Source organism: Callospermophilus lateralis, chromosome 4, assembly GCF_048772815.1.
Source record: "Callospermophilus lateralis isolate mCalLat2 chromosome 4, mCalLat2.hap1, whole genome shotgun sequence".
Classification (NCBI taxonomy): domain Eukaryota; kingdom Metazoa; phylum Chordata; class Mammalia; order Rodentia; family Sciuridae; genus Callospermophilus; species Callospermophilus lateralis.
In genome coordinates, this window is record NC_135308.1 from 33,342,923 (window position 1) to 33,357,934 (window position 15,012).

Here is a 15,012-nt window from a genome sequence, read left to right on the forward strand (position 1 = left end):
AACCAGAGGAGATATTACAGAGATAAAGGAGGGTTAAAGAAAGCAGTGAAGGATTGAAATACAAATTAAGATGAATGCAAAGTAAAATACAAACAGATGGGACAATAATGTGGGCAGAATTGTCCATGGAAATTACAGTCTTTCATGGTTACTTATAGTTTGGAACAACCTAAGAAGAAAAGAAGAAGGCAAACCTGAACATTGGGGCGGGAGTGTCTTAAAACAGAGTCTGAGGAACCCCAGAGCCCTAGTAAAACCATTTAAATTGTGCAAAACCTCTTCTTTAGGCATCAAAAATGTAGGACAGTTATAAGATGAAACACTTGATTCTGCTAGTTATCAAGTTAATTTGACATCGAATTTTTCTACAGACTTTAGAAAAGGTATTTGGAACATTAGCTAGTAGCTTGTATTGAAAGTACACTATTCTGCAAACTGAAACTGGTAAAGCGTCACAAAATTCAAATGAATTTTTTCTCAGAAAGCCTTCAGCCTGCTGCCTTCAGCTTCACTGCAAGAGAGAGCTTAGGGATCTAGTCCAACCTCTTTATTTACATATGGACAAAATAGATTAAGAGGGGTTAAAAGCCCAGAAGGCAGCTAACCCTAGTCCCCATCAGGTTTGGAGATCAGGCGTTTTGACTCCTGGGTTCCTCCCCACAAGATACATGAACACACACACTATAATATCCCAATACACACCAATTTCTGCTATGATATAGTGTTGTGGGGTTTGTTTGTTTTCATATAAACTGAAATGAAAAAATTAAGATCCTTCTAATTTCCATCCAGGCCTCTACTCTTTCTCATTTTTTATAAAGCATCTCTTTGAAGGTTGCCCCTCCATCAGCCTCATTTCTTTGTAGCTTAGACTGTTACCTTTGCATGGACTTAACAGTACTCCCCTTAAACAGCTGCTTAGACAAGTTTAAGCCTGAGTAATTTGCATGTTTAATGTCAATTATAGAATGCAAAATGTAGATTTATACAGGTTTTACACATATATGCATGTATTTACATAAAACTACTGATGTGAGCTACTGATGTGAGCAGTGTGTTGTGTGTGTGTGTGTGTGTGTGTGTGTGTATAACAGTTTTATATAATGTTTTAGTCTATTTTCTGTTGCTATAAGAGAGTACCTGGGCTGGGGATGTGGCTCAAGCGGTAGCGCGCTCGCCTGGCGTGCGTGCGGCCCGGGTTCGATCCTCAGCACCACATACCAACAAAGATGTTGTGTACGCCAAGAACTAAAAAATAAATATTAAAATTCTCTCTCTCTCTCTTCTCTCTCTCTCTCTCTCTCTCTCTCTCTCTCTCTCTCTCTCTCTTCTCTCTCCCCCCCCCTCTTAAAAAAAAAAAAAAGAGAGAGAGTACCTAAGACTGGGTAATTTATAAAGGAAAGAACTTTATTTTGGCTCATGGTTCTGAAAGTCCAAGAGCATAGCTCCAGGATCTGCTCAGATTTTGGTGAGAGCTTCATGGCGGAAAGAGGAAGAGCAAATGGGCACATTTGGAAGGGGACAAAGGAGTTAACATGGTTCAAAACAACCTGTTCTCAAAAGAATTAGTCCATTCCTGTGAGAACCAATTCAGAATCTTGAGAATAACATTAACCACTCTTAAATGCCCATCTCCCAATACCACTACATTGGCAACCGAATTTCAACCCAAGTTTTGAGGGGGACAAGCCACACACACACATATATATATGAAACAGATCAGCTGGAGCTATCAATTTTGAAGGTCCTCATTAGAAGATAGTGATGTAAAATTAAGCCTTTCCCATTTGATTTTTTTTAAAGACAGAGAGAGAAAAAAATTTTTTTAATATTTACTTTCCAGCTTTCCATGGACACAACATCTCTACTTCACTTCTCTGTGGTGCTGAGGATCCAACTCAGCACCCCACACATGCCAGGCGAGCGCGCCACCACTTGAGCCACATCCCCAGCCCTTCCATTTGATTTTTAACAATCCAAACAGTAATAAAGGTGTGGAAGACCAAAGGATATAGTACGGTCTCTGCCCATAAGGGTTCACAGTCTGCCAACACTGTTGGCTACGTGTAAATCAGAATTCAATCAGGACCACATTTACATTGCAATAATGAATGCTGGTTTGTGTATGTCTTGGATCATAGACTGTAACAGTCAGATTTAGTTAAAGTCTAGACATGGCACATAGCCACACAGAGACCCAATCGCAGCAACATGGCACTGGATTTGTGTATTAAGTGCAATATTCAGGCTGTGGATATGTGGTAGTGAAGGACTCTGAAGTCCCTGCCAGTTAACCAGATGTTATCAAAAGAAAAAAGCATTCTCAAAAAATCGTGACTTTTCAGCACTGGGCCAAAAGCAATGATCATGTTTGTAACCTCCTGCTATTTAAACCCATTAATAATTTATAGTAATGTGGGTTCCAACTTCTACTTAACTGCTGTTCAAAGGGTTAGAGTCACATTAACCACTGTGTTTTATTTAATGTAACCATGATTAATTTACTAACGCAATTATTTTCCAGTGTCTTTGAGGGGAGGAGCTTTGAGTAATTTACATAGGTGTCATGTTTATCACCTTCAGATCTTCTGAAAAAACTTAAAAGTGAATACATTTTGGAATTTTTCTTATCGGTTGCTTTAGTTTACAAAATTTAATTGAAATGGTTTTGAACAAATGCCAGGCTGTCTTTCTGCTTAATAAAACCTTTTAAAAGAGCAGTTAATCTACTGCCTGGCATTTGTACCCAAGAAGTTGCTAAATTAATTTACTGACAAAGTGAATCAATCATCAGAAATGGTGTTTAAACAATACCCAGGACTCTGAAGAGTAATAAGTGACTAGTATTGGAATACTATGTTTTATTTTATCATCTTGTTTGTGTGCTAACAGGTTAATGGCAGAAACCTCCTTTCAGTTGACTTTGATCGGACAACAAAGACCGAAAAAATCTATGACGACCATCGTAAATTTCTGCTGAGGATCGCCTATGACACATCAGGGCACCCAACTCTCTGGCTGCCAAGCAGCAAGCTGATGGCTGTCAACGTCACCTATTCATCCACTGGTCAGATCGCCAGCATCCAGCGAGGAACCACTAGTGAAAAAGTAGATTATGACGGACAGGGGAGGATTGTATCTCGGGTCTTTGCTGATGGTAAAACATGGAGTTACACATACTTAGAAAAGGTGCGTCTGCACAGTGTGGTTTCAAATAGGGACGGGATGATTAGCGTTTTCCAGCAATCACCCTGAGCACTACAAGGTGGGGTGGGGGACGGCAACATGGGAAGGAGTTCCATTTATTATTCTAAGTATCAATATGGCAGTTGTAGTGTTACAGCAGTGATGAATTTCTACATTAGCAAAGTAGTTTCTCCTTAGTTAAGTTTCACTATCCGAGACCCTTTTAAGTGATTTATGTTGTAAACAAACAAGCACTAACACTATCCACCTGCCAAGCTTGTACATCGACAACATTCACAAATTAGACCTTGAGCTTGTAAGTCATTTGTAAATAATTCCATGCTGGCTCTTTCATTTAAGAAAGAGCCTTACATTAGCACAGTTAAAGCTGTCAGTTTTTCATTGTTCCTGGCAGAGCTTCAACATAACCCTAAAATGCATGTAGGCCCTATTTATGCATTATTAACCAAAAGAGGTTATTTTCTTAGAAAGCCACACTTTCAGATACTCTGTGGCATCTCTCTTTTCTCCTATATATAATAGATAAGCATTGCCACTTAGGCTTTCTCCAATTCCTAAGAACTATGCACAATACCAGAAATAGAGAAAGAGTTGCACATGTGCAAAATGCTGAGCTGTACAATGCATGGCTTGGGGTATTGACTAGGGTCAAAAGGAAATGAAAAGGGAAGAAAAGGGAAAGGATGGTCTCCCATAATTCTGTTCTTAAGAAATGTAATCCACCTAAGAGCATATTCATGAGATGTTTCATTTGACTTTGAAATAGACATTAGCACTTAAAAACGATGCAATTTTGAGTTCTTTTACATCTCAAGTCTCAGAGCCAGTTACACAGCAGCCTGTTACAAACTCGACCCTCAACAGTTGCTGTCTTCATCCTTACATGTATCAGAAGTTACACAGAGTAACATCTGTCATATAAAATACCACAGGCACATCATTGCTGTGCTCACCTCCCACAATCCTGTTCTTCACCAGAGGTGCTCCACAGAACCCCTCAGTCTATACCAAACCCCCTCCACATGGACCGTCTCATCTTATTCCAAGTGGCCTATACACAGACTGGAACCTTCCTGACAACCAGGTTCAGTTTTAAAGCACAGTGCAGTATTTAAGGCAGCCTCCCAACTCTGGAATGCTTTTAGCCAGGACCGTCCTGGCCAGTCTGCTCTTGCAAACCCAGTTGTCTTCTCTGCTTAGAAGAGACTCACCCTTGAAACCATAGATCATGCCTGTTGCATGACAAGCTCTAAAGATAGTAACCATTCCACTCCACTGTTGGTTAATTGTTTGCCAAGAGACCATTGAGTCTACACATTTACTTGTCTGGGAATAAATCCTGACACCTGACAGGTATTTTACCCTCCAACCTAACAAGTCCCAAGGCAGCTTCTCTAAGTGGGAAAGGAATAGACTAGAAAAGTTTTCCCAATTTAAAGAAGGGTAATAGAAATATGAATACTTAGACTTCTCCCCAAAATTGACAGTGGTGATGTGGCTGAAAATGTGTAAATGAACCAAGGAGGAGATCATTGATAAGAGCCTTGGTCACAAAATGGCAAAGACAGTAACCAAGATCACCTGCTTGCATTCCTGGAGATCAGAAAAACCAATGAGTCCTTTCTCATTACCTCTCCCAAATTCCTAAAACCATCCCAAACTATTTCCATTTCTTGCAAGGATAGGCACCCAAATTCAAAATTACCTATCACAAAACAAGGAATATTTTACTAACTACCATCGAATATGTTAAGTGACTGCAAAAGTGGGTACAAATTTCTGTGAATTGCAGTTGTCCAAGCCTTCCTTGGGAGAGTGCAAACTTTTCAGGGAAAACTCTTGTGACATTTACTATACAACCCATGTGTTAGTCAGCTTTATGTTGCTGTGACAAAATACCAGGTTCAAAGGAGGAAGGATTTATTTTGACTCAACACTTTCAGAAGTTTCAGTTCATGGTCTCTGGGCTCCATTTTTCTGGAGGCCTGTGGAAAGCAAAACATCATGGCAGGGAATATAAAGCTGCTCATCTCATTCATGGCCATCAGGAAGCCAAAAGAAAGTAAGAAGGAGTCATGGTCCCAGTGTCCCCTCCAAGGGGACACCCTCAGTGACCTAACATCCTTCCACTAGGCTCTACCTCTTAAAAGTTTCACCACATGCCAATAGCACCAGAGGCTGGCAACCAAGCCTACAACACATGGCCTCTAGGGGACATTTAAGATCCAAACCATAGCACCCACATACAAAAACTGCCCCTAGGATATAGCCACCTGTGGCTATATCATGAAAACTGTTTTTAAAGATGGTGGAAAATAAAACACGAGACTTGGACAAAGGATTGTGCATTTCCATATCAGAAGCAAAGAAATAAGTCCAAGGGAGTATCCCAGCCTAACCCTCCTCCCTGTCCTGCCATCATTCCATTGGGTCTAATGGGGGGTTGGAGGAAGCTTTACCAGAGGGAAGAACCACCCAAGCCCTATATTATGATTGTGCTTCAGATAACCAGCCTTAGGACTGATGTTTTCTCCTGTTGGCCCAATAAATGAATGCCATTCATCTTTCAACAATTACTTGCAAAATATATTTTTATTCATATAGTTATTCACTTCATAATTTAGCACCAAAGTATATGTAGTCCAGAAACCATTATTATATAGCACTTGGGTGCAAATCAGATTTGGTACCCACAGCAGGAAATATCAAAATGTAGATTTTAGTGTCAATACAGAAACATTGTAATAATTTCCTAAATAAATTGCCATATCTAAACCCATATCTCTAGTGAGGATATTTACAGTTCTCACTCATCATGTGATTAACAGTGTTTGTCAACATTGATGCTTTATGTACATGTTATCCATTTTGGGCTAATTTTATGCCTCCTCTTCATGGCATAATATTTTGAATGTTTTGTTCCTCCCCCAGATACACTGGAAATTAGGACATGATTTGAGTGGCTCTTCAATCAAACAAGGGGGAAAGCCATCCTAGTAAATAATTGCTAATTATGGATAGGATTGCATTTTCCCCCATGCTATTTTCTCCTTGAAATATTGTCTTTAAAGCAGCTTTGTTCATGCCTGTATTATGACTTCTCCAAATCCATTGACAATCTGTTGGTTGGCTGTGAATGCCTGGGAAAAGAATGGTGCAATCATGACAAGCAGCACATTATGAATCTTGAGCCACTAATTGCAGAACCCCCCACAATTAAGCATCCAAGCAAATTAGGCAGGGAATCGTTAACAACATGTAAGGTCAAGGATAACTCAATTAAAATGAAAACCATTTTCTCAGGCGGAATGTTTCTGTGTATTTGTGGTCACTAAATCTGCTTTCACTTCCCCCATTTGCAAACACTGGATAACACTGTGTGCTCTCTTTACAGTCCATGGTTCTTCTGCTTCATAGCCAACGGCAGTACATCTTCGAATACGATATGTGGGACCGTCTGTCTGCCATCACTATGCCCAGTGTGGCTCGCCACACCATGCAGACCATCCGGTCCATTGGCTACTACCGCAACATATACAACCCCCCAGAAAGCAATGCCTCCATCATCACAGACTACAACGAGGAAGGGCTGCTTCTGCAAACAGCTTTCCTGGGTACAAGTCGGAGGGTCTTATTCAAGTATAGAAGGCAAACTAGGCTCTCAGAAATTTTATATGATAGCACAAGAGTTAGTTTTACCTATGATGAAACAGCAGGAGTCCTAAAAACAGTAAACCTCCAGAGTGATGGTTTTATTTGCACCATTAGATACAGGCAAATTGGCCCCCTGATTGACAGACAGATTTTCCGCTTCAGTGAAGATGGGATGGTAAATGCGAGATTTGACTATAGTTATGACAACAGCTTTCGAGTGACCAGCATGCAGGGTGTCATCAATGAAACTCCACTGCCCATTGATCTCTATCAGTTTGATGACATTTCTGGAAAAGTTGAGCAGTTCGGAAAATTTGGAGTTATATATTATGATATTAACCAGATCATTTCCACAGCTGTAATGACTTATACGAAGCACTTTGATGCCCATGGCCGCATCAAGGAGATTCAGTATGAGATATTCAGGTCACTCATGTACTGGATTACAATTCAATATGATAACATGGGTCGGGTAACCAAGAGAGAGATTAAAATAGGGCCCTTCGCCAACACTACCAAATATGCTTATGAATATGACGTTGATGGACAGCTCCAAACCGTTTACCTAAATGAAAAGATCATGTGGCGTTACAACTATGATCTGAATGGAAACCTCCATTTACTGAATCCAAGCAACAGTGCACGTTTGACACCTCTTCGTTATGACCTGCGAGACAGAATCACTCGACTAGGTGACGTTCAATATCGGTTGGATGAAGATGGCTTCCTGCGTCAAAGAGGCACAGAAATCTTTGAATACAGCTCCAAGGGACTCCTAACTCGAGTGTACAGTAAAGGCAGTGGCTGGACAGTGATCTATCGTTATGATGGCCTGGGAAGGCGTGTTTCTAGCAAAACCAGTCTAGGACAGCACCTGCAGTTTTTTTATGCTGACCTGACTTATCCCACTAGGATTACTCATGTCTACAACCATTCAAGTTCAGAAATTACCTCCCTTTATTATGATCTCCAAGGACATCTTTTTGCCATGGAAATCAGCAGTGGGGATGAATTCTATATTGCATCAGATAACACAGGGACACCATTGGCAGTTTTCAGTAGCAACGGGCTTATGCTAAAACAGATTCAGTACACCGCATATGGTGAGATCTATTTTGACTCCAACATTGACTTTCAACTAGTAATTGGATTTCATGGTGGCCTGTATGACCCACTCACCAAATTAATCCACTTTGGAGAAAGAGATTATGACATTTTGGCAGGACGATGGACAACACCTGACATAGAAATCTGGAAAAGAATTGGAAAGGACCCAGCCCCTTTTAACCTGTATATGTTTAGGAATAACAACCCTGCAAGCAAAATCCATGATGTAAAAGACTACATCACCGGTAAGCTTTTTTAATTTTCTTTTCAAAGTGCTAAAGTTTTGTAACCACTGGATTAATACAATAAAATAACTGGAATTGGTCTTTTAAATGCATTTGTCTCTGTGGATTCATAGAGAAACTACAAAGGTAAAATGAAACACAGTTTCTTCCTACCAATGCTTAAGCACACAAGTTTTGAAATGACATGGAATCTAGTTATTTATGAAGGGGAAGAGACACAGGAAAGCAAAAGACAGGATAAACTCAGAGTTCCAAAATGAGGGTTTCCATCTCAATGGCTCTCCTACAAATTGTGTGGCTTTATAAGCAAGATAATTTTTTGAGTCTCAGTTGCTCTTCTATTCAGTTTCCCAACAAAATATCTAAGGCAGTCACTTATTAAGAGGAAAGATTTTGGCTCAAAGCTTTGGAGCTTCCAGTCCATGTTCAATTGATCCTGTTGCTTTGAGCCTGTGGCAAGGCAGCATGTCATGGCAACAGCACCTGGAATACAAAATCACTCACCTCATCAGCCAGGAAGCAAAGTGGGAAGAGGAAGACACCTGGGTCCCACAGGTCCCTTCAAAGGCATGCCCCCAATGACCCAAGGCCCCAGATCTCAAAGGTTCCACCACCTGGCAATAGCACCACCCTGGTGGAACAGTTCTTTAATACATGGACAGTGGGGAACATTCAACATCTATACTATAGCAGTTGTCTAAACTATAAAGTGGGAACAATAATACCTATCCACAGGACAAAATATAAGTAGTTCTCCATTACACAGTAATTGCCTTATAACTGTGTAATGTTGGGTTTTTAATTCATATGTAAGACTCTACTAGAGATAATTATGGGAAACAACCCAGTGTGACCACCCTCTCATCCCTGGGAGGTTTTGCCGCCCTCTTTATTGCCATCATGTCATGACAATAATGGAGCAGTTTCTCCTCTCATTGCTTAGCCAGTGGATTCTGTTTCTCTTCTTGCTTCTGTCTTCTCACACCGTTGTCTTCATCATCATTTAATTCAATTCTTTTTTTTTTAAGTTTTTTTTTAAGAGAGAGAGAGAGAGAGAATTTTTTAATATTTATTTTTTAGTTATTGGTGGACACAACATCTTTGTATGTGGTGCTGAGGATTGAACCTGTGCCGCACGCATGCCAGGCCAGCATGCTACCGCTTGAGCCACATCCCCAGCCCCCTTAATTCAATTCTTGCATGATGACACTACTAAAAGGCACACTAGTATTCTACCATTCTGATAATTATCAGGCTATAGATTTAAGGTCTTTCCAATTTTGGTGCATGTTACTCTTTCAGTGTTGCAAGAGTTAAACCATCAATTCCCACTTCTGCCACCAAAGAACAACCAGAATATAGGAAAGACCAGGTCTTTACAAGCACTAGCTGACTCCTTTGCTCATCCTTTACTCCAAGAATTCTGAATCCTTCTGCTTTCTATTCCAATTATGTTGTCATAATTAACCTCACTGCCACATCTAGGTTTCCTGGAGGAAGTTTCTTTCCTGTTTTCTTTTTTTGTTTGTTTTAGGAGTTTTCTGTTTTGTTTCGGCTTATGTCGGATGCCCCAGGCTGCCTCTTTTCTAGCTCAGTGTCTGAGGCACAGTGAGATTTCTCTTCTCTCAGTTCTCAGGACAGCTCACAAAACGCTGCCCCCTGTTCATTTTGCATCTGCTTCTTACTTTTCCAGACTGCCTAAAGCTTTCCATATCTCTTTTCCATGTGAACCAGCTGGAAGTCCCTTCTTTCAGCAACCTAATTCAGCCACCCCCTCCTAGTATTCTCATCCAGGGTGTTTCGGTACATATGTGTATTCAAATCCCATTATTTGGCAGTACTTTTCAATCCTTAAGATCCTTCCATTTGTACTTAAGCAGACAGTGTGTAAAGTAGAATCTTTGCCCTCAAGACTCCAATATTTGGAAGAAAAAAAATTCCCCAAAATGTTAGACTCCCCTGTGATGTTTTACACACTCCCACAAAAAAAAGTACCACTTTCCATCCTATGTGAACAATGTGGGGACTTATTTCTTCCCCACTACCACTACCACCAGCCCATTTAAAGAAGAGAGAATACCACGGGTTCTGTAGGCAAATGGACAAAGCACCTGCCCGCCTGGCGATGAGGTGAGAGTTTGTGCCCTGGAGAAGGAAATAGGAAGCAAGTGGCCCTCCATCATTCTGACAAGCAGTTTACCACTGGTTATTTAAGGGGTGTTGACAGGGGCTGCCTGAAAGGCTGGAAAGCCCACAGCTCCTGAATTCATCCTCTCCTAGCAACGTGGACTGCGGGGAATGCCATAGCAGCATTTTCTGAAAAACATCAAAAGAGAGATGGAACAGCATAAAATATATTAGGTGAAATGCAATTTCAAATTTTCCAGCAATGTGCTTAATATATAAAATAATCTACACCCAACTGTACTCATAAAGCTGCAAGCCTGCTGAGTAGTTCTGTAACATTATAACCTCCAGAATAGAATAAAAGCCTTATTCTGAGCTTAATGGCTTTTGGAGTCACATGGCAATATTTTAAAATACCATTTTAAAGGTTTCCAGGTTCTCTCCCCAAAAAGTTTGTCTCCACCTGTGCACAGCGAGCCTTTGAAGTCATAACTGATGGTAATCAGAACTTCTGTGCCCTTGGCCAGTGTTACCAGCTTTTAGCATTCATCTTTGATTAAGAATCAAGTGTTCATTTTAATACTCTCAATTGAGGGTTTTTATTAATAGAAAATGGGTTGTAGAAGTCCGCATATCCTTGGGCTAGCTTTTGAAAGCTAATAACACACAACTTCTATTTAAGAACAGCCTTTACTAACTACAAAACAGATTTCATTTGTTTTCTACGACGTCTTTTTCATGCTGCTGCACATTGTTATTACCCTTTTCATCATTATTACTGGCACAGGATGCAGTTTCGCACTTGTGACAGCTTATCCGCTCTGAGAGTGTCTAATATTTGTCTTTTCTGTAGCATTTGCCATAGGTGTGCTATTGAGGTTATTGTCTTCCAGTCTAAAAATAGACAGTAGGTTTGAAATGGTAGGAGGAAGGCATACACATGCTCGTTTTCAGATTATTTGTGAAATTAGAGTGTTTTTAAGGTAAGAATTTAAATTTACGAAAGTACAAAATAAACCCTAACACCTTTCATTTTGAACATTCTTCTCCTAGATGTTAACAGCTGGCTGGTGACATTTGGCTTCCATCTGCACAATGCTATTCCTGGATTCCCTGTTCCCAAATTTGATTTAACAGAACCTTCTTACGAACTTGTGAAGAGTCAGCAGTGGGATGATGTGCCGGTAAGAAAACAAAAAGCAGAACTATGAAAAGGTGACAAATGGCTGCTTGAGTCGTATTTACCCATATTTAATCAAACTAACCCTTGTGAAAATTGTACCAAAGACACTTTTTCATCTTTTTACCCTTTTAAGGAGGGAAAATCGACATTTCCTCTGTATTTCTGTTCAGCCAACCAGGAGCCTGTTAAAAGGCTTAAATCTCTTTTTAGTGTTGCTAATAAAAATACAGCAAGACATTATCAAAAGGTAATAAAAGGCAGAAGCTCAATTGTGAGTGCTAGGTTTCTACAGAGAACCCCATGAAAGTACATTTATGACACTTGGGACCTGAAGGTGAAGATACAGTAAACAAGAGGGCAAGGGATGCATATTACAAATTGGCACCCCACAAACAATGCCACAGAGTTCAGCCTGTTTAAAATATTCACAGGGTTTCATGGCAGAAAAAAATTAAAACTAAAAATAAAATGTCCTCAGTAAGGCTCTACCAACAACCAGGTGTTCAGGGAATTTTCCTGGAAATTACAAATTAGGAGGCCTGCAACTGTTGTGAGAAATAACACAAGGAAAAGGATGGAAAATTGCAAAGTCAACACGGCCATGTCAGAAAGTGGCACTTTAAATTCCCATCATTCAGTGATCAGAAAGGAATGCACAATAACACACCAGGCTTTCTAGCTTAGAGCAAGAATAATTAGAGATCAAGAAATTGGGTTGCCCATTAGTGATAAGAAGAAGAGAGTGCAGAGTTTATTAGAAAGATTAATCCCCACAGCAATCTCCTATAATTTCAACGAACACAAAGAGAAAAGGCAATCATGATCACGGCGCACACGCACACAGTATATATATACACTGCCAATTTATCTATATTCTGGTACATGTTTCATACTTAACATGAAAGCTTCTTTTTTCCCAGCTGTCACCTTTACATTTAAAAAGCACAACCCATCAAGGTCCTGGGAGCTGTGTTAACATTTCTAATTGCAAATGTATCTACACTGATAAAGAGCCATGAAGGCTTTCTGAAGTTTCCTAATATATTTGAACATGCACATCCTAATTGTGTATGATATTCCAACATGTCTGAAAACACTTAAGTCTGACTGTACAAATGGACTTGCCAACTTTTTCTCCTAAGCAGCCTTTTAATATGGTTCAAGTTCCCTGTCTAGAGAGGTGCACAGTAAGGACAGCTTAGGGAATCAGGCAAAGATACTGAGTCTGCCCAAGTGCAGAAAACAAATGTTTCTTTGACTGCTGCAAATGAAACAGATGTTTCCATTTGGGAAACACTGTCCAGACAAACATCTGGTAGTATAAGAAATGGCTGGGTTAAGATGCCCCAATTTGAAACATTTGCCAATGATGATGATCCACTGTCCCTAAGTCTCTGAAAAATAACTGTTTTCCTAAAGTAATACTCATCTCCAGCTGCCCCACAGCCCACTCATCCCTCTACATTTCAGTTCTGCAATTACACTGAAGATTTTCATCTGATAACTGTGGTCACCAGGAGAGGGGCCAGAGTTGACTTCAATCAGAGAAAAAGTATTTCAAAGCTTATGAAATGGGGCCCAGTGATCTGCCCCAAGGCACCCCAGCCTTTGGAATCCTTTTCTGTGCTCCTACTTTCTTTCTCCTCTTTGGAGAAAGCTGCTGCAGTGGGAGGGCTTGATAAACTGGGTTCCCCACATGGGGTGAGTATGCCAAGAAGCATCTAGGAATTATAAAGGAAACGCTAAAGATAGGAATATTTTGCCCAGGTTAGAAACTAAAAGAGTTTAAGGTAATCCATGATGGAGTTCCTTCTTTTAATATTTCAGAAGCCATTTGGATCACCTTGAGGGGAGGGGCTCTTGAATGCATTCCTCCCCCCAGGTTTGTAAGCCTTTCATCTCTTAAAAAACCAGATGAGGTTTTAATAAATGCCTATGTGCTCTCCACACACGGCCCCTCGTTTTTTGGTCCAGAGTGGGAAGGCGGCCGGGATTTGCGGCTCCCTTGCAACCAGGTGCCACAACTTTTCAACCGTCCCCTGTTGTGTTTCGTTTTTCAGCCTATTTTTGGAGTCCAGCAGCAAGTGGCGAGACAAGCGAAGGCTTTCCTATCCCTGGGGAAGATGGCTGAGGTGCAGGTGAGCAGGCGCAAGGCCGGCAGCGAGCAATCCTGGCTGTGGTTCGCCACGGTCAAGTCGCTGATTGGCAAGGGCGTCATGCTGGCGGTCAGCCAGGGCCGCGTGCAGACCAACGTGCTCAACATCGCCAACGAGGACTGCATCAAGGTGGCGGCGGTCCTCAACAACGCCTTCTACCTGGAGAACCTGCACTTCACCATCGAGGGCAAGGACACGCACTACTTCATCAAGACCACCACGCCCGAGAGCGACCTAGGCACGCTGCGGCTGACAAGCGGCCGCAAGGCGCTGGAGAACGGCATCAATGTGACCGTGTCGCAGTCCACGACCGTGGTCAACGGCAGGACTCGCAGGTTCGCCGACGTGGAGATGCAGTTCGGGGCGCTGGCGCTGCACGTGCGCTACGGCATGACGCTGGACGAGGAGAAGGCGCGCATCCTGGAGCAGGCGCGGCAGCGCGCTCTCGCCCGGGCCTGGGCGCGCGAGCAGCAGCGCGTGCGCGACGGCGAGGAGGGCGCGCGCCTCTGGACGGAGGGCGAGAAGCGGCAGCTGCTGAGCGCGGGCAAGGTGCAGGGCTACGACGGGTACTATGTACTCTCGGTGGAGCAGTACCCCGAGCTGGCCGACAGCGCCAACAACATCCAGTTCCTCCGACAAAGCGAGATCGGCAAGAGGTAACCCCCGGGCCGTCCCGGCTGCTGCGGAGGGACGGCCGCGCCACCCTCTTCCGCGAAGACGACCAAACTGGTTTGCTGCATTTCTCTTGAGCCTACACCACGCCCCTTTGCTCAGATTTTTCTGTAGCACAATCCGAATTGGACTCTCCAACACAGAAGAGCCTTCCAGGAGAACGATACTGCTATTAAAAATGTACACACAGACACACACAAAAACAAAGACGACTCTTTTTCTGAATGACCTTAAAAGGTGATCGGCTTTAAAGAATATGTTTACATATGCATATCGCTGCACTCAGTTGGACTGAAAGTATTAAAAGAAAAAAATCATAAAGGAAAAAAAAAAAAGGCCTAAGCATTTTGCTCTGGGCCATGTGTTCCTTTGAGGCACTGTATTTAAGTAAGATTTAAAAAAAAAGAAAAAAAAAGGCGTACAGTGTTTCCAAATATTACCGAATTGTCGACCTTTGCTTACAAAGAAGTAGTCTCTCTGCATAGGATGTGATATATATCTCTGTTCATTTTACAATGTGGGGCAAAATTACTGTTTATAGACAACCCAACTTCTTTCCCTGTGCTGCTTTGTAAAAGGACATTGGCACAAGTGACTTCTGCTCCAACGGGGATTTAATAATGGATTTTACAGTGCTATCGTGGTTTGCCTTGGGGGAAAA

At 41.7% G+C, this 15,012-nt stretch overlaps 1 protein-coding gene across 1 annotated transcript in view; it reads left to right on the plus strand.

Annotated features, from left to right (window-relative positions):
- The window catches only part of Tenm3 (teneurin transmembrane protein 3), a 339,337-nt gene extending 324,924 nt beyond the window's left edge, over window positions 1-14,413 (plus strand). The window contains exons 23-26 of the mRNA XM_076853679.1: window positions 2,893-3,189; window positions 6,602-8,213; window positions 11,394-11,524; window positions 13,584-14,413. Of these exons, the coding sequence (XP_076709794.1) occupies window positions 2,893-3,189; window positions 6,602-8,213; window positions 11,394-11,524; window positions 13,584-14,339 (2,796 nt within the window). The 3' untranslated portion in view covers window positions 14,340-14,413. The remainder of the gene's footprint in view (window positions 1-2,892; window positions 3,190-6,601; window positions 8,214-11,393; window positions 11,525-13,583) is intronic.
- Window positions 14,414-15,012: the final 599 nt, after the last annotated feature.